This window comes from Talpa europaea (genome assembly GCF_964194135.1).
Source record: "Talpa europaea genome assembly, chromosome: 7".
In the NCBI taxonomy this organism is placed as follows: Eukaryota; Metazoa; Chordata; class Mammalia; order Eulipotyphla; family Talpidae; genus Talpa; species Talpa europaea.
In genome coordinates, this window is record NC_140074.1 from 119805344 (window position 1) to 119825307 (window position 19964).

The window sequence follows — 19964 nt, forward strand, 5'->3', positions numbered from 1 at the left end:
TTCTGAAGGAGAACTTTGTGGTTGGAGAGAAAAAGAAGGTGAGAAAGCAGGAAAGAAGAAGAGGGGCAAGGTGGGAGGGAGGGAAGAGGAGCAACTAGAGTCGGGAGAACACCTGAAATATACACAACTTGTGATACAGGCGACTGGAAGCAGAACATAGTCAAGTGAAAGACTTCATGATGTTTAACTCAGCAGAGTTTTTGAGGAACATTTGAGACATCTACTAAAACTTATTTTTGACTTATAAGGGCAGTGAGACAATTATACAAATTGTCTTTGCTGTTCTATCAAGAGGATACTCTGCTGAGGTCTTTATCTAGCCCAGGGTGGTGTTTCAATAACAAAACAGGAGCCATGAAACTTATTGAGAATCTATCGTGTGCCCACCCTACGCTGTGTATAGTGCATGGGTTATGACTTAGAAACTTGGATGGACATAATATATTTTACCCATTTCACCAAAAAACTGAGGCAGCATGGGGGGAATGTTCCCCATGTCGTAAATGGTAAAACTTAAAATACAATAAATGACAAGTGGGACCTCAGTGCCAACAGATCCCCGCATTTGAAGCACTTCCATGGTGTGACGTGATAAGACGTGCACATGCACACAATAGAAAACACACCCACACAAATCATTGCAAATCAGATCAATATCAAGGGAAGTGGCTGTTTATTAAGAACATGGGGAAACAATGTTAAGTGAGGCCATCACAATCAGTGTATACTCAGAATGAAGATTTTGCTGGTCTGCATTTGAAGCCTTTGGCCTGGGATCAAATTATTTGACAAGTGTTTTCATCTGCCATTTCCCAGAGGAACTGCATGGCACATCAGAAGAGGAGTTGGCAGCTAAAGAGTCCATTTCCTGGTGCCTGACGGGAGCAATGCACTCTATGGATCTGTGAGGCCATCACAGATTACAGGCAGAGGGACAGGGTGTAGCGCAGCACGTGGGGCGGGGGCAGGTGGAGATGACACAGGTGGGTTGGTAGCAAGTGGTTTGGCAGCACACCTGGCCACAGACGGGGCGCAGGCAGCAGCAGGGCCGGCAGCAGGGGCGGCAGCAGGGCTGGCAGCAGCTGGAGCCACAGCAGCTAGAGCTGGAGCCACAGCAGGGGCGGCAGCAGCTGGAGATGCAGCAGGGTGGGCGGCAGCAGCTGGAGCCACAGCAGCTGGAGCTGGAGCCACAGCAGGGGCGGCAGCAGCTGGAGATACAGCAGCTGGGGCGGCAGCAAGGGGAGCAGCAGGGGGAGCAGCAAGGGGGGGAGCAGCAAGGCCTACAGCAGGGGGAGCAGCAAGGTGGGGGGCAGCAAGGCCTGCAGCAGGGGGAGCAGCAAGGTGGGGGGCAGCAAGGCTTGCAGCAGGGGGAGCAGCAAGGTGGGGGGCAGCAAGGCTTGCAGCAGGGGGAGCAGCAGCTGGGCTGGCAGCAGGTGGTCGCACAGCAGGTGGTGCGGCAGCAGGTGGGCTGGCAGCAAGGGGCGCAGCAGGTCTCCTGGGAGGAGGCCTGGCCACAGCCCTGCTCAGAGCAGATGGAGCCACGACAGGAGCTGACCATGGTGTCAGAGGGTGGAGGTGCTGGGTGGGTTTCCAGGAGAGTGAGATATAAGAGTTTGAAAGTCTCCTTGTGCCAGAGCCCTTATATACTGTCTGGGGAGGGTGTATCGTCTTTCTGTTTTCCTTGTTTTTGTTTACCTACTCTTCAGATAATTATCAGATTACACAAGAATGTCTGTTAATTTAAGGGCTAAAACTTGTTGGAAACAAACACACTTTTTCAGATGTGATAAACACTCTCCAATCTGCTTTTCCTGCTGATTCACACCCTCTGGCATCTTGTAGACCCCTCTCTCATCATCAACCTTCTCAGAGAGCGTCAGAAGATATTTAACTTTTGGAACGACATTTCCTACCCTCCCTTAATGTTCCCACCAGCTTGGGATAGGGACAAATCTGGCTGTGCCTTTGTTCCAATGACCAATGGGGAAGGAATCCCTTCTGCATAGTGTGAGTTGTGGCTGGGACAAGTGGAAAAGATTTGATTTCGTGGGTTGCTTTTGAGCAATGAGGAAAGAGATGGTCCTCTGTGAGTGTGACCTTGCTGTCATTTCCACCACTAGAGTTGGTTTCCTTGGATATTTCAATCTTTGGATTATGTTCTTTTTTTTTTTTTAAGATTTATTTATTTATTTATACAAGCACTGGATACAGTCAGAAGTGTGGGAGGGTGAGAGAATTCACCAGAGCCAGAGCAGGGAGCAGAGCAGGCAGAAGGACCGAAGTACACTGCTGAGGGGAGCAGTGGGCGGCAGGAGAGGTCTGCGCGCCATGTGGGACCCTCCTCCGGTGGCTGGGGAGCAGCCGGGAATCGAACTGGTGCTGCAGAGGCTGCGGGCAGCTTCGCAACCCAGCACTCAACCACTACGCCACCGGGGAGGCCCTGCGTTATGTTCTTAAAGCCCTGTTAGGCAGTTTATCTACACAGTTTCTGTTATTACCAATCTCACTGTTCTTTTTTTTTTTAAGATTTATTTATTTATGCATACAAGAACTGGGGTGTAGGCCAGAGGTGTGGGGAGGTGAGAGGACACACCAGAGACAGAGTGGGGAGCAGAACAGGCAGATCTACTGAAATACACTGCTAAGAGGAGCAGAGGGCGAGATGGGAAAGGTTTGCTGTGCCATGTGGGTCAGCTCCCTGGCCAGGGATCAAACTCATGCTGCAGTGGCTGGCAATAGCTTGATAGATAGCATTGAGACTTTAACCCCTTGTGCCACCAGAGAGGGCCCTCTCATTCATTTCTTGATGAAACAAAAACAAAAGTTGAATAATCAGAGTGTGCCTCTCTTTAGAACTTACCTCCAAAGATGGGAAATACTCAGCACACATTTTCAATTTGAAATGTGAATGTTTTGATAAAATCAAACTTTTAAAAGGATTTTTATTTATCCTCTATTAGTGAGAATCTGATTCAAAAATACATGAGAAAATAGTTGGGGCTCCACCCTGAGTTTCTGATAGGGGGGTGGGGCTCGAGGGTCTGCATTTCTAGCAATTGTCCATATCACCTTTATGCTGAGGGGCCCAGGTACACATATGGAGACCCGCTGCCTTAATCTGTTCACATGGGTTTTGAAGAAGGATCTGTGTCAAGTGCCTGCTTCGTTAATGAAGTAATTGTGTGAGCGGGTTTTCTGAAGACACATGTTGCCAGCTCTTGGGGTTACAAATGTGACTTAGAGTCTCCTCTTGGGGAATTTGCAGTCTGCAGGAAGACCAAACTCATGTGTGTGAGCATGCAGCACACAAATACACACACAACCATATAGATTGTGGTAGAGTAACATTAGAGGATCTCAACTACTGATTACACGACATAGCACTGTAAAGATTTGTACTTAAGGCAAATTAGCGTCACAATTTGGCAAGCCCATACATTTATTCATAAGTAATAATTACTATTTGCTATTTTTAATTATTTTCATGACTTATTTCACATTTCAGGTAAGACACACACACCTTCAAATGCACAGATCCTCAGTGTGGCACTTGGCTACTTCTGGCCAATGGACACACCCAGGCAACCCACACCTGCTCCGACAGAGAACAAACCCACCAGCCAGCGAGGACACACACGTCACCGCAGTGAGCACCGTCACCACACAGACTTTAAACCAGTGTTTAAAAGATTATGTTTTTATAGAGTAGCTTTGACCTAGAACTTCAAACAGGTGGCAAGAGTGTGACTGACTTTCTGCCTGACACCTTTAGTTGACACGTGCCTATGAGGTGGCTGATGTGATGCCTGTGAGGCTGGCGTGGTCAGAGCTGTTCTGTGAGGACCAAGCCTTTGTTTAAACTCTCCCCAGTAATTCCATGGGATGGCAACCACCATCCCTGTTTCCTAGGGTGGAGAGAGTCCACAGCACTCAGCATTTCAGGGTTAACTTCAGGTAGGTCCCAAGCACACAAGAACGAGTGGATCACCATCTGAGGACATCCTGCATAATCCATACTTAGGACCATTTAAAGACCAAACCCCTTGTAATCTTTCACCACGATAACTTGCTTAGGCCCAGGATTTCTAGCTCTTGTTCTTCATTGTGTGTGATTCCCTCTCCGTGGGCACTTGCAGCTAACAAACAGTGTAAGGAAACATCAAGTGATTGAGTGATGGAAGCCTGAGATTTCAATTCTGTCTCACACTGCCTTTGATGGAGCCAGCGGCTACGTGGGTGAGATCTTTATGATTCATTTTTTTAAAGATTTTATTTATTTATACAAAAACTGGGGTACAGGTCAGAGGCACAGGAGGATGAGAGGATTCACCAGAGACAGAGTGGGGAGCAGAACAGGCAGATGGACCGAAGACAGTGCTGAGGGGAGCAGTGGTCGAGACAGGAAACATGTGGGTTTCTCCCTCACGGGCCAGGAATCGAACCTGTGCTGCAGAGGCTGCGGACAGCTTCACAGCGTGGTGCTCAACCCGCTGCACCACTGGGGAGGCCCAGAGATCTTTATGATTCAGATGTGAGCACAGCCTCCCTCACCACCAGCAAGGAATGAGGCTTTCACCGCAATGCCTCTGAGGACTGAACCCTCTCAACAACCTCAGGTGTGAACTAGAGGTGGAGCCTTCCCCAGATGAAACTTCAGAGGAGACCCCAGTGAAGCTAACACCTTGGCTGCAGTCTTGTGAAAAACTAAGAACCAGAAAACCCAGGGACCCGGAGCTCTGAAATAATTAAGTTGTGTTGCTTTGAGCTGCTAAGTGTGAGGTAACATTACAAAACAATGGAGAACAGGTACAACTTAATCTGGTATCTCACAGATCAAACAGTGAGATAAGTGGATGTGCTTGGAGGATCTAGTCATAAGCACAGGAAACCCAGATGACTAAATGCTCCCTGGGACTGGCACAACCTGTTAACTAAGGGAATGAGGGACGAACAGGTAATAGCAGCATCACTGAGAAAGTCAGTAATGCCTCATCTGTACAGTCAGAGCAGAGGGTGGGGTATACTGGCACAGAAATGCGCTGCTTAGGAGTGATGGGGTCATAAGACGTCAACTAGCAGAGGCTGTAGAAACAGTTACCTAGGAGAGGTAAGGTGAGCATGATGATTGATGGGCTCCAGGTTTGGCAACTGGGGCAAAGTTGTGTGACCAACACCCCCCCCATATAGATTAGAAAGCCTGGTGACCCTCAGAACAAGATATAGGCAGCCAACAGTGGTACTTGCGTGTATGTGTGTGTGTGTGTGTGTGTTTGGAAGAATTTAGGAATAACCCAGTGGGCTATAGTGTGGGTACCTTGGTGGGGGGTGTGGTGTGGTGACGGACATCTGAAGAGGTGTGATCCTGTACCTCTGAATCACATGCAGAGTTGGAAACCAATGTTTCCATCAAACAGTTTTTTAAAAAAGAGAATGAACTCTTGACTGAGGTCAGTGATCCCAATGGAACGTCTTCATACCTTACTCAATATCTGGACCGAGTCAGTTCTAAGATCTAAAGCACCATACCCAGATAAGAGGAGGTCACCTTCTAGGGGATAACACTTCACCAAGCATATGTAGCAATAATGACCCAAAGGGGTGCAGAGTTGATTACTCAGGTAAATTGGAACCCCAATACAGTTAATGCCTGGTGAGTATTCAAAATGCAGCATGTCTTCCTGCTGGAACACATTAATGCAGAAATCAGGGGTTGAAGGAGGAATTGCACTCGATTTTTTAGCCTTGCTATAAACTGTGATTTATAAGATGTAACCATGAGGTGGGGGCCGGGGGACACACGGAACTGTGCTGTACTTTCTCTTTTCCAATTTCCAATGAATCTATAGTTATTTCAAAGTAGACTGTCAAATGAGGTGAATTATAGTGAAAAGGGAACATGTCTTGTTGACCATGTTCCTTTATACCACTGATTCTTTATAGATTTCCCCCCTTCAAATTTTTACTTGAGAAATGAGGAGATTCTTGAAGATCTGAAAATAAATTGGAAAATTCATAATCTGGCTTGAAATTAAAAAAAAATCTTTTGTTATTAATTGTAAGAACACAAAATAAAACATACCCTCTTAGGAAATTTTAAGTACACAAAATCGTATTGCCAGCCATCATCACCCCGCTGCATGGGTATCTCCAGAGCTTACTCCACCTGCAGAATGAAACTTTGCACCTTTGACCAACATCTCCCCATTTCCTTGTCTCTCTGCCCCTGGCACTGAGCACTCTACACACTGCTTCAGTGAGTTTGATTATTTTGGGATCCACACATCAGGGAGGTCATTCAGCATTTAATTTTTCTGTGTCTGGCTTATTTGACTTACCCTAATGTCCTTGTGGGTTCCCTCACGTTGTTGTAAAGAGCAGAATTTCCTTCTTTTTTAAAGGCTGCATAGCTTCCACTTTCAATATACACCATATTTTCCTTTCCATTCCTCTTTTGATAGACTCTTATTTCCTATAGTGGGTTATTGAAATAATGGTGTGATAAACATGGGCAGGCAGGTACCTCTTTGAGAACCTGATTTCAGTCTCTTAGCATAAATACAACCAGAAGTGGGATTGCTGGACCCAATGATAGCTCTATTTTATTTCTGGAGGAACCCATACTATTTTCCTATTAGCTGGACTAATTCATGTTCTCACCAACAGGGCACCAGAGTTCCTTTCCTCCATGTTCTCATTGGTACCTGTTACCTATTTTATCATTTAATATTAAATAATTGCCATCATAACAGAGCAAGGTGATATATCAGTGTGGCTTTCCTTTGCACCCCTGGTGATTCCTCATGTGTGGCATCCTTGATAGGTGACTGTTGTGATCTTTAGAGAAAAGCAGAAAGAATTTAGGTAGGGGCCTCCCCTGGTGGCGCAGCAGTTGAGTGCTGGCCTGCGAAGCTGCCTGCAGCCTCTGCCGGTTCGATCCCCCCCGCCAGCGAGGATCCCATATGGCGCAGCTGACCTCTCCTGCCATGCCCGCTGCTCCCCTCAGCAGTGTATTTCATCAGTCTGCCTGTTCTGTTCCCCACTCTGGCTCTGGTGAATTCTCTCACCCTCCCACACTTCTGACTGTACCCAGTGCTTGTATAAAATAAATAAATAAATCTTTTTAAAAAAAGAATTTAGGTAAAATGCACAGACCAAAACTTAAACACTACATTCTTTGACCATGCTGGAGGTGGTGACCCAATCCTCTATCAACATCTATTCTGATTCTTCGGACACCCTTGGCAGGTGTACACTCAGAATTCAGAACAAACTCTGATTCCATCCTATCCCAAGTTGTCTATATGTAAATTGGTTGAAGTTAATTCATGGTTTATGGCTTTTTGGACTCCTTTTTGGGAACCAATGTTCATCCATGTTAGACATATTAGATTTAAAGATGCTTCCCTTTCAACCTCATCTCAATTCTGCTGTGAGACTGAATCCTGGTCTGGATACAAATTTCATTGGTGCTAATTTCATTTTATTGGTGGTGATGGTGAAGTAGGATTTTTCCTAAGGACAGGCACTGCTGTGTTGTACAGAAGAGTGCCATGTGCACTGCACATTCATGAATGAGAAATGATGAGAGATAAGCAACTTAATACTTTTGAATGCTAATAATTTTTATTGGAGAATACCAAGCCATTCCACATGAAAAATGGGTTACAGAGAAAATGATTACATAGAGAAAAATCTAGAAGGGGAACATTTGAATAATACTCTATTTTGAATCAGAATTAGGAATTTTAAAGCAATTTGATAACCAAATTTGACTATCACTTCAGATTCACTAGTAATGAGATGTGTTACAAAAGACAACGAGTAATAAAGTAGAGACCGGAGGTTTGCACATCAGTCCATGGGTCTGTCTAAACTCATAACACCAGTGTGCCGTGTGTCTATTGATTTAACTGCTCTCTTTCCAGATTGAAGGGTGGGAAAAGAGGGTCTAGATCCAGAGCCAGACACTCAGCAGCAAGAACCAGCAGAGCAGCAGGGGCGGCAACAGCTGGAGCCACAGCAGGAGGGCCGGCAGCAGCTGGAGATGCAGCAGCTGGGGCGGCAGCAGACTGGGCGGCAGCAGCAGGGGCGGCAGCAACTAGAAATACAGCAAGCAGGGCGGCAACAGCTGGAGCCACAGCAGCTGGAGCTAGAGCCACAACAGGAGGGGCGGCAGCAGCTGGAGATGCAGCAGCTGGGGCGGCAGCAAGGGGAGCAGCAGGGGGAACAGCAAGGTGGGGGGCAGCAAGGCCTGCAGCAGGGGGGGCAGCAGGGGGAGCAGCAAGGTGGGGGGCAGCAAGGCCTACAGCAGGGGGAGCAGCAAGGTGGGGGGCAGCAAGGCTTGCAGCAGGGGGAGCAGCAAGGTGGGGGGCAGCAAGGCTTGCAGCAGGGGGAGCAGCAAGGTGGGGGGCAGCAAGGCTTGCAGCAGGGGGAGCAGCAAGGTGGGGGGCAGCAAGGCTTGCAGCAGGGGGAGCAACAGGGAGTACAGCAGCTGGGCCTGCAGCAGGTGGTCGTGCAGCAGGTGGTCTGGCAGCAGCTGGGCTGGCAGCAAGGGGCACAGCAGGTCTCCTGGGAGGAGCCCTGGCCAGAGCCCTGCTCAGAGCAGATGGAGCCACAACAGGAGTTGACCATGGTGTCAGAGGGGGGAGGTTCTGGGTGGATTTCCAGGAGAGTGAGGTTGAGTTTGGAAGTCTCCTGGCATCGCGGCTTCTTATATACTGCCAAACCAGATGTGTTGCTGGCAACTTTTCCTTGTTTACCCAACACTTTTGTCATTATCTGATCCCACTCACATTTATCCTTTAATGTGGCGGGAAACAAAATTTCTTTTCCAAATGAGGGAAATTCCATGGGTTGTGCTTTTCCCCCTGATTCAAACCTGTAAGCATCCTCTCAACCACTCTCTTCCTGCACAGACAGCTTCCTGCTCTCCCCGTCCTATGTCTCCTATCAGGATGGGATTAGGACCATCATATTTCTGGTTGTTCATTTGTTGCAATGACCAATGAGGAAGAAATCCCATCTGTGTAGGACAAGATGAAAAGATCTATTTGAGGGTCACTTTTGAGCAATGAGGAAAGGGACTCTGTGAACATGACCGTGCTTTCTTTCCACCACTGGAACTGGTTTCCTTGGACATTTCAAATGTTAAACTCTGACAGGAAATTTATTTACATAGTTCTTACCAATCCCTCCATTTCTTACGCGGTTACTTGGCTCATTTACATGTTTGGATTCTGTATCTACAGAACGGTCCTGACTCTGCTTGAGGTAGCATCATTTTTACTCCTTATCCCATTCATATTAAAAAATTTTCCTTGTGCATGTGACTTTCCAATTTTTCCAACCCCATTTACTGAAGAGACTTTCCTTTCCCTATTTTATGCTCTTTGTAACTTTGTCATAAATTAGTTGTCCATATGTGTCATTTATTTCTGGCTCTGGGTTCTATTCCCTAGATTTGTGTATTGTTCCCATACTATACTGTTTTGATTACTGAGGCTTTGTAGTACATCTTGAAGTCAGAGAGTGTGACACTCCCATAATTATTCTTTTTCCTCAGGATTGTTCTGGCTGATCAAATAATTTGATGGCCTTTTGTTGTTGTTGTTCTATTTCTATAAAGAATGGCAACTATGAAGGATGTGATTTTAACTTACTTATACTTTCTCCTCTGTATACTTTCTGCCTCTGTATTAGAAGTAACCCCATTGTTATTTGTTTAATTTCCCTGTCATGGGGACAACCCTCCTCTACTAAATTTATCTAGACATTGTGAACCATGTAGTTGGCATGGGCTGCCGAGAAATAAGACCACCTGAGAAATGCCAGGGGTGGACTATATGATATTTCACCTGATCCCTTTAGCCATAAATGCCCTCACGCCCACACAAGAGTGAGTGCAGACACCTAGGGACTCACTCTGTTCTCCAGGTAATTGTTCTCAGCCTCTAGGAGCTGCCACACCCAGAGGTTCCTGTCCTCTCTGCCCCCTCTAGCCACTAGCAGGGTCCTCAGAGAGTGCAGCTGACATAGGGCAAAAAAGCCCACCTGCCTTTCCTCTAGGTGGGAAGAGGCTGAAGTACCATTCATACCCTGCTCTGTGGCCTCAAGAGGATACAAATCACCTGAAGCCCCACCTGGGCTCAGCTTCTTCTCTCATCTTTCCTGCTTCCCTCAGGTTCTTCCTGACATCTCCCTGAGAGCTGTCCTCACCCGCCCTCCACTGTGTCCCAGTTTAGGCTCCGCATTCAGTGAATCCCAATAAAAGGCCTACAACTTCGAGGGGTCTGCCCTTCACACAGCTCCCCTCGGATGAGAGGTGCCAACATGGGCAGTGGGCGTGTGTCCTGACCTGTGTCTATAGTGATTTGGAAGCACGTAGAGATACTGCTCCAAATGCAATGTGTGACACATGTGAGAAAAAACAGCCAAATATTCAAAGGATCTTGCCTCCCAGTATAGTAAATTCAAGAGCTCACCGAGAAACTAGTGACCACTAATATATTATGAAGGATTCTTGAAGGGCACTGATGCTCACATTTGGGTAGGTGCTCTCAGGACCAGAGCCAAAAGTTAAGGCTTGAGAGCAAATAGTTTATTTTGAATATAATCTTAGAGCTGTAAGAAACCTGAGAAAGGTGAAGTAAGCACAGAGCAATTTAATGAGGAGATTACTTCTGAGGGCAGCGAGGTTCAATCCCAAGAGGATTTCCGGAGATGGGCACACACCCTCGCTCCAGGTGACACATTGGGGTGTTTGCCCACCAGCTCCCTCCGCTGGTGGAGTGTTGGATCTGGAGCATAAGCTCCTCCAGGGCTGTACTGCCCTGAGCTCACTCCCTCACCAGGAGAGTCCCCAGCAGGAGTCCCAGAGTCCCAGCTGTAAGACATCAACTTCCCTCCTAGAAAAAGGAGTTAAGGGACAGAGGTGGAAACCGGACCTCAAGCTATATCTACTCTTAACTGCAGGAAGAACAACTGAAAATCGACAGGTAGAGATGACAAATGTGGCAAATCAAAAGGGAAGTAATGAGACACAAGGTGCTTATATTTTTCTGTCTGGAAATTAAGATTTATTTAATATGTAGGAATATCTCCATGTGAGAAAATGGGGCAGGGAACAAATATATCAATTGGGATGGCATGTCAGTTGATATAAAAAAAAGTCAATTTTGTTTCATTTGAGAAAGAAATAGTAATGTGGGTCAGGCAGGATGTTTGAGACCAAGCTGAGTGTAAGATGAGTCGGAATTGCAGTTATAGTATTGGTGTCACACATTGGTTCAGGTGGGAGGATATCAGCATTGAGTGATGAAAATGGGGTGTAGGTCAGGCACTCAGCAGCAGGAAGCGATGGAACAGGCTGGGCGGCAGCAGATGGACACACTGCTGGGTCTGTAGCAGGTGGTCTGGCAGCAAGTAGCCTTGCAGCAGGTGGGTTGGCAGCAGCTAGAGATGCAGCAGGTGGGCCTGCAACAGCTGGAGCCACAACTGTAGTCACAGCTGGGGCGACAGCAGCTGGAGATGCAGCAGCTGGGCCTGCAACAGCTGGAGCCACAGCTAGGGCGGCAGCAACTGGAGATGCAGCAGCTGGGCCTGCAACAGCTGGAAACACAGCTGGGGCGGCAGCAGCTGGAGATGCAGCAGCTGGGCCTGCAGCAGCTGGAGACACAGCTGGGGCGGCAGCAACTGGAGATGCAGCAGCTGGGCTGGCAGCAGCTAGAAACACAACTGGGGCGGCAGCAGCTGGAGATGCAGCAGCTGGGCCAGCAGCACACAGACTGGCAGCACTGGGGCCGACAGCAACAGGACTCTTCACAGCTCTGCTTGGAGCACACAGAGCCACAGCAAGAGTGGACCATGGTGTCAGAGGATGGAGGATCTGGGAGAGTTTTCAGGAAGGTGCTAGGAAGGTTTGGAGTCTCCTGGCCCTGGGTCACCTTTTATACCCTGCAAAGGGGCTGCTGTCCTCAGATGCAGCTCTCTGCCTCGCCATTGTCTGACCTCATTAACTGGCAATTAGCAAAGGAGGCCAGTTTGTCTTCCTGGTCAAAGTGTCAAGGAATACAGAAAACATGATCCCTACCCCGAAGCGTCAGGAGTCACCCTCCAGTTCTGCCCACCCGCTGTGGTTTGGCTTTCTCTCCTCAAAGAAAGCTGCCCTGGGGTGGCTACTCCTGGTGGCACGTGCACGAGTCAGGCTTGACAGTGTCGTGTCCACTCTCAGGATAAAGAATGTGAATCCATCATCATGTTGGTGTCCAGCGGCACAAAACTGCATTTCAGCCTCATGGCTCATTCTGTGAGTCAGGCAGGCAAGGAGGAGCGAACGTGCCCCAGGGTGCTGGCACCAGGAAGAGGAAACTTGGAGGAAACATGATGCGCTTTTTCTACTCTATGATGGGAAACAAGTCACTTTTAAAGAGGAAAACTAAGTTGTAAAGTTTGATGTTGGCTCTTTTCCTGCTGTAGTAAAGTATGCCCAATTTGCAAACATTTGGTGTTGTTGAACCTGTATGTTTTGATGAGTTGGGAAGTTCACACACACCCATGAGATCATAACTACAATTTGGGTAATAAATATGTCCAAAATACCTACCCAGGATGCTGGCATGAGAGAGAGGAACTGACAAAGGACAAGGGGGCCATTCCACTCTTCTCTGAGCAACAGAACTACCTGGGGGGCTCTAGGTCAGGGCTGCATGAGATAAATGTCTGGGTACCTTACAAGTAAAATTGCCGGGTTGGTGCCGTCACGATCCATCAGGAGCAGATGGCGGATCTTGGGAAACTGAGTCTGAAGACGAGAGAGCTGGGCGTAGACACCCTGCCCTTGGGGAGGGCTGTGAGGGAGCCTGGCCCAGGCTGAGGGCTGGCCTGGGAGGGGCTCACAGAGAAGCAGGAGCTCATCACTGTCCCGCGGGGATGGTGCTGGATGGGATGTCATTGCAGGGTGTGAGGAGGCCAGGTCTGCTGAGAAACCTCAGGAACCCCTTGGAGAAGCCTGCATGGGAGGACCTGGGGGCTCCTCTGCCCTGGGGCCACATAGGGGCATGAGAGAGCTCCTGGTGATGCCTTTTTGTTCTGAGCAGTTTCTGCTCCTAACCTGGCCTGATCCAGGTTGACACAGCAGTGAGACAGCAGCCTGGGCCCGGACTGGCCCGCGTAGAGCTGGCCTGTGTCCGAGCCTGTGCTGGCATAACGCGGACAGGCCAGACGCAGCGCTTTGTTGGCAAGGTCCTGTGTCTCTTCCTTGCCACAGCAGATGCGCGAACAAAAAGCAATTTCAAACGCAGCAGAGAACCACTCACAGATAATCACTGCAACCCTGAGTTTCCTTAAGGGCTTGTATTTGGAGACAGGAGTTGCTGGTGAGACACTTTTATGATTGGGGTGTAGAAATGAATCCGTGAAATCATATCTATTTATCTAAATTGTTTTTTTTTGTTCACTACGTGTGCATGTGTTTTAAAATATGCTAAGATTATGTCTGGACATCCCTCTTGAGTTCTTCCAGTACTTTCACAATTTCATTTATATTGAGTTTTTCCTGTGCATGAAATTTGTTTCGATTTAATGGATGCTGTAGTAACTCCTTCCTTTCATTCTTGTCCTCTCCTTTTATTTTTACTGCCGGTGGGGACAGTGCTGGATGGGTTACAGAGAAAATTATTACATAGGGAATGATCTAGAAGGGAACCATTTGACTATTCCTCTATTCGGAATCAGAATTAGGAATTTTAAAGCTTCTTCTGATTCACTAGTAATGAGATGTGTTACAAAAGAGAATGAGTAATAATTTGGAGACCCAAGGTTTGCACATCAGTCCGTGGGTCTGTTTGTAAACTCCTGACACTAGGGTGCTAGCTGTCCTAATCCCTTTTAAAGGTATTCATTTCCATTGTGACTTTTACGGCCATTTTTATCCCACACTTACTTCTTATTATCTTTTAGGTCTGTTTCCCATCTCTGCTCAGTGGCACCCCCAGTATCTGGATATCCCTGACTTTCCATTCTTCCAAAATGTATATAGTTTATTATTTTTCCAATTTTCTTTTCCATTCATGGTTCTCCTGCCTTCCTCCTACCTAAGTTCAAGTTTACCCTAGGATTTTAGCTGCTCTCAGATGTAGTCATGTAGTTTCACATTTTTAAAGTATTCATGTGGGGCCTCCCCTGGTGGCGCAGGCGGTTGAGCGCAGTACTGTGGAGCTGTCCGCAGCCTCTGCAGTACCAGTTTGATCCTGGCCAGCCAGCGAGGGTCCCACATGGCATGGCAGACCTCTCCTGTCCCACCCGCTGCTCGCCTCAGCAGTGTATTTCAGTCAGTCTGCCTGTTCTGTTCTCCGCTCTGTCTCTGGTGAATCCTCTCACCCTCTTGTGAATCGGGCCTATACCCCGGTTCTTGTATATATAAATAAATAAATCTTTAAAAATAAATAAATAAATATTTTGTTATAGAATATATATGTTCTTTTGTGTTGTTCTAAAAAGGCTTATATTCAAAATAAAACATATAACAAATGCCTAAATAATAATCTTGAGTTAAAATTACTTAGGAAAGTGATCTAGTCCCTTGGAACATTATGCATCATTAAAACTATGTTCCCAGGTTAAATGCAAATCAAAACTACCATGAGATACCATCTTACACCAGTGAGAATGGCACATATTAAAAAAACTAGCAACAACAAATGTTGGCGAGGGTGTGGAGAAAAAGGAACTCTTCTGCACTGTTGGTGGGAGTGCAAACTGGTCCAACCACTATGGAGAGCTGTGTGGAGATTTCTTGACCTACTAAACATAGAGCTTCCATATGATCCAGCAATTCCACTCCTAGGTATTTACCCAAAGGACACAGAAACATCAATTCCAAAGAACACCTGCACCCCTATGTTTATAGCAGCACTGTTTACAATAGCTAAGCTTTGGAAACAACCCAAATGCCCAAAAATAGATGACTGGATCAAGAAGATGTGGTCCATATACACCATGGAATATTACTCAGCATTCAAAAAAGATAAACACATGCAATTTGCAGCAACATGGATGGCGCTGGAAGGGATCATGCTCAGCGAAATAAGCCAGAAAGAAAAAGAAAAATACCGGATGGTCTCACTCATAGCAGGAATCTAGAAAACTTAAATAAGGGACCAGGAAAATGAATAACTATAAGAAAGTGAAAATCAGAATCAACAAAAAACTATGAAACAGAGACACTTTTGGGGGGGTGGGGGGTGGGAGGGGAGGGATTGGGATCAGAAAGGGGGGGTTGCAACTGTATGGGGAATATAAAAATAAAATTTATTATTAAAATAAATAAATAAATAAATATTTATCATTACCAAAAAAAAAAAAAAAACTATGTTCCCAGGTTATTGCTAAATGAAATGAAATCTCCTAAATGTTGAGCATAAATACATATTCCACAGAAATTAACAGAACCTGCTTTTATGCACCTGGAGCAGATTTTACCTTCTTTGTCTCTATCTGCCTATCCAAATTTAATTGATGATTATAAAAATAAATGATTATAAAAAAATGAGTGCTTATAAAAAAGACACTAAGATTCTCCAAGGAAAACCTAATTTTCTTATAAGAAATATTAAAAGTATTTGTCCAAGAAGACTATCCAATTTTTTTTATGGAATTTTAAAAGCCATAAGGAACAAGAGATAGAACACATGGACAAATTTACTCAGTCAAGACAGCTTGTCTTGCAACTGAAAAGTAATCATGTTTGCCTGTAAGTAGGAGCCTCAATAAATTCTTTCCTATAAAAAAATGAATGAATGAATGAATGAATGAATACTAAATAAACAAAAAATAAGGACAAAAAACAATCCAAATCCTCCAACGGGTGAAGTGATAAATAAACCACTTTGGCACTTCCACAACTGTGGAATACTACTCAGCCATAAAAGGAGCAAGTTACTGATACACAGACAACTGGCATGATCCCAAGGACATAAAGCTGAGTGCAAAAAAGCCAATCACCAAAGGTTAGATTTTGTAAGATTCCACTTGTAGAACAGGCTTGAAATAAAATTACAGCCAGAAGAACAGAGTAGTGTTAGGCAGTGATTATGGGTGATGAGCGGGAACGGTATAAAGGTGTAACATGAGACATGGTGACCCATGGTGATTACTCAATGTGGCATCCTTGATAGGTTGGTTGTGATCTTTAGGGAAAATCAAGCCTCGGGAGAAAGAGTTTAAGTAAAATGCGCAGAAGCCCTGTTGGCAGGTGGTTTACTCAGAATTTTGAACAAGTTGATTTCATCCTAGTCCTGACTTGTTCCATTCTATAGTTCCATCCTAAATCTATATGTAAATTGGTTTAACTCAAGTATGGTTTATGGCTTTTGGGACTCCTTTTTGGGAACCAATATTAATCCATGTTAGACATATTAGATTTAAAGATGCCTCCCTTTCACCCTCATCTCAGTTCTGCTGTGAGACTGAATCCTGGTCTGAATCCAAATTTCATTTGTGTTAATTTCATTTTCTTGATGCTGGTGGTGGTGTAGGGTTTTTCCCAAGGACAGGCACTGCTGTGTTGTACAGAAGAGTGCCGTGTGCACTGCACATTTCATGAATGAGAAATGATGAGAGATAAGCAACTTAATACTTTTGAATGCTAAAAATTTTTATTGGAGAATATCAAACCATTCCACATGAAAATGGGTTACAGAGAAAATGATTACACAGGGAAAGATCTAGAAGGGGACTATTTGAATACTCCTCTATTTGGAATCAGAATTAGGAATTTTAAAGCAATTTGATAACCAAATTTAACTATCACTTCTGATTCACTAGTGATGAGAAGTGTTACAAAAGAGAATGAGTAATAATTTGGGGACCTGAGGTTTGCACATCAGTCCGTGGATCTGTTTGTAAACTCATGACACCAGGGTGCCATGCATGTGTCTGTTGATTTAGCTGCTCTCTTTCTGGTCTGGGGGCAACAAGGAGGGTCTGGGTCCAGAGTGGAACACTCAGCAGCAAGAACCAGCAGAACAGCAGGGGCGGCAACAGCTGGAGCCACAGCAAGTGGGGCGGCAGCAGCTGGAGATGCAGCAGCTAGGACGGCAGCAGACTGGGCGGCAGCAGGAGGGTCTGCAGCAGCTAGAAATACAGCAGGCAGGGCGGCAGCAGCTGGAGCCACAGCAGCTAGAGCTGGAGCCACAGCAGGAGGGGCGGCAGCAGCTGGAGATGCAGCAGCTGGGGCGGCAGCAAGGGGAGCAGCAGGGAGAACAGCAAGGTGGGGGGCAGCAAGGCCTACAGCAGGGGGAGCAACAGGGGGAGCAGCAAGGTGGGGGACAGCAAGGCCTGCAGCAGGGGGAGCAGCAGGGGGAGCAGCAAGGTGGGGGGCAGCAAGGCTTGCAGCAGGGGGAGCAGCAAGGTGGGGGGCAGCAAGGCTTGCAGCAGGGGGAGCAGCAGGGGGAGCAGCAAGGTGGGGGGCAGCAAGGCTTGCAGCAGGGGGAGCAGCAAGGTGGGGGGCAGCAAGGCTTGCAGCAGGGGGAGCAGCAGGGAGTGCAGCAGCTGGGCCTGCAGCAGGTGGTTGTGCAGCAGGTGGTCCGGCAGCAGGTGGGCTGGCAGCAAGGGGCACAGCAGGTCTCCTGGGAGGAGCCCTGGCCAGAGCCCTGCTCAGAGCAGACGGAGCCACAACAGGAGTTGACCATGGTGTCAGAGGGGGGAGGTTCTGGGTGGGTTTCCAGGAGAGTGAGGTTGAGTTTGGAAATCTCCTGGTATTGTGGCCTCTTATATACTGCTAAACCGGATGTGTTGCCTGCACCTTTTCCTTGTTTATGTTTACCTAACACTTAAGTCATTATCTGATCCCACTCACCTTTATCCTTTTAATATTTAATGTGGTGGGAAACAAAATTTCTTTTCCAAATAAGAGAAATTCCATGGGATGTGCTTTTCCCGCTGATTCACACCTGCAGTCATCCTTTCAACCACTCTCTTCCTGCACAGACAGCTTCCTGCTCTCCCCCTCCTGTGTCTCCTATCAGGATGGGATTAGGACCCAATATTTACAGATTATAAATTTTAGGAAATAAAGTTTCTTATCCAGATGTGATAAATACTCTCCAGTTTGATATCCTCCTCCTTCACACCTTCTGGCATCTTCTGGCCACATTCTCATCATTGTCTTCACAGGCTGTCCTGTGTAGTGGCCTTTGAAATGATGGGTCTGACTTTCCCCTGCTGTATGCACAGCAGGATAGGATTTGGACAGTCATATTCATGCCTATGCCTTTGCTCCAGTGACTAAAGGGGAAAGCATCACTTTTCTTTGAGTGGATTGTGGCTCAGACAAGAGGAAAAGAGCTTATTTTGAGCAATGAGAGAGGGGACCACTCTGTTTGGACTTGATGGTCTCTGAACCACGGGATGGTTAGATGTTTCAAAGGTTGGATCATCAATATCCTAAACCCTGGTGGATAATCTATCAACATGGTTCCTGTTACTACAGCTTGCCATGGTTTCTGAATTGGCTATTTTGGTGTCTATACATGTATGTTTTCTCTCCAGATGCGTTCTTCCCTTCTGAAAGGTATAATCTCATCTTTATTCCACTTCCATAATAAAAATATTCTCTCAATGAAGCAAAAATATGATCAATTATCAAAATGTGCCTCTCTTGACAACTTACCTCCAAAGCTGGAAAAATACAGCACAAGTTTTGATTTGAAATGTGAATGGATATTAGTAAATTCAAACTTACTTAAATGATATTTGATTTATTCAATTACTTATCTGTACCATTTGTTCAACTTAGTGAATGTCCCTTTGGAAAGTACATGGGAGTCATCCAGAGAGTGGCTGAAAGTCCTGGGGCTCTACCTTGAGTTTCTGATTAGGGGCAGGGGTGCTTGAAGGTCTGCATTTCTAGCAAGTGTCCACATTACCTTCATGCTGAGGGGCCCAGGTACACATGTGGAGACCTGCTGCTTTAGTCTGTTCACACAGGCTTTGAAGAAGTGCCTGTGTCAAGTTCCTGCCTCGCTCATGAAGTAATTGTGTGAGCTGGTTATCTGGAGACACGTGTTTCCAGCTCTTGGGGTTACAAATGTGATTTAGATTCTCCTCTTGGGGAATTTGCAGTTCACAGGAAGACCAAACACACTCACACACAGAGACACCCAACTGTAATGCCATGCGGTAGAGCAACATCACAGGATCTCAGAGCCGTGTAATTCCACTAAAAGAATATCCTGAAGGCAAATTAGTCAGCATCACAATTTGGCAAGCCCATACATTTATTCTTAAGCAATAATTACTATTTGCTATTTTTAATTATTTTCATGACTTATTTCACATTTCAGGTAAGACACACACACCTTCAAATGCACAGATCCTCAGTGTGGCACTTGGCTACGTCTGGTCAATGGACCCACCCAGGCAACCCACACCTGCTCCGACAGAGAACAAACCCACCAGCCAGCGAGGACACACACGTCACCACAGTGAGCACTGTCACCACACAGGCAACCAGTGATTAAAAGATTGTTTTTTATAGATTAGCTTTGACCTAGAACTTCAAACAGGTGGCAAGAGTATGACTGACTTTCTGCCCAACATCTTTAGTTGACACGTGTCTGTGAGGTGACTAACGTGATGCCCATGAGGCTGGCATAGTCAGAGATGTTCTGTGAGGACCAAGCCTTTGTTTAGACTCTTCCCAGTTTCATGGTGCAGCAACCACCATCCCTGTCTGTCCAGGAAAGACTAAGAGTGTTCTCAGGACCTTAGCATTGAAGGTCAAATTCAAGACGAGTTGGATGTCCCCTGTCTACATCCTTCAATGTCATCATTAAGATCATTTAAATTCAAGCCCCTGGTGATATTTTTATCATAGTATCTTGCTTGGTAAAAGTTTGATTTATAGTTTATTTTCTAGGCTTGTGTTTGTAGATCTGAAGGACATGAAATATTTCAACAAGTATATT

General features: G+C 46.2%; 1 protein-coding gene across 1 annotated transcript; it reads right to left on the reverse strand.

Moving 5' to 3' along the window:
- Positions 1-771: 771 nt before the first annotated feature.
- On the reverse strand, positions 772-17687 carry LOC311173262 (uncharacterized protein; the record flags this gene model as incomplete). Its single annotated transcript, XM_084237117.1, has 4 exons — positions 772-1057; positions 8008-8205; positions 11673-11825; positions 17550-17687. 4 exons carry the CDS (start codon positions 17685-17687, stop codon positions 914-916), a joined length of 633 nt encoding a protein of 210 aa, XP_084093243.1. The 3' UTR covers positions 772-913.
- Between the last annotated feature and the right edge of the window lie 2277 nt (positions 17688-19964).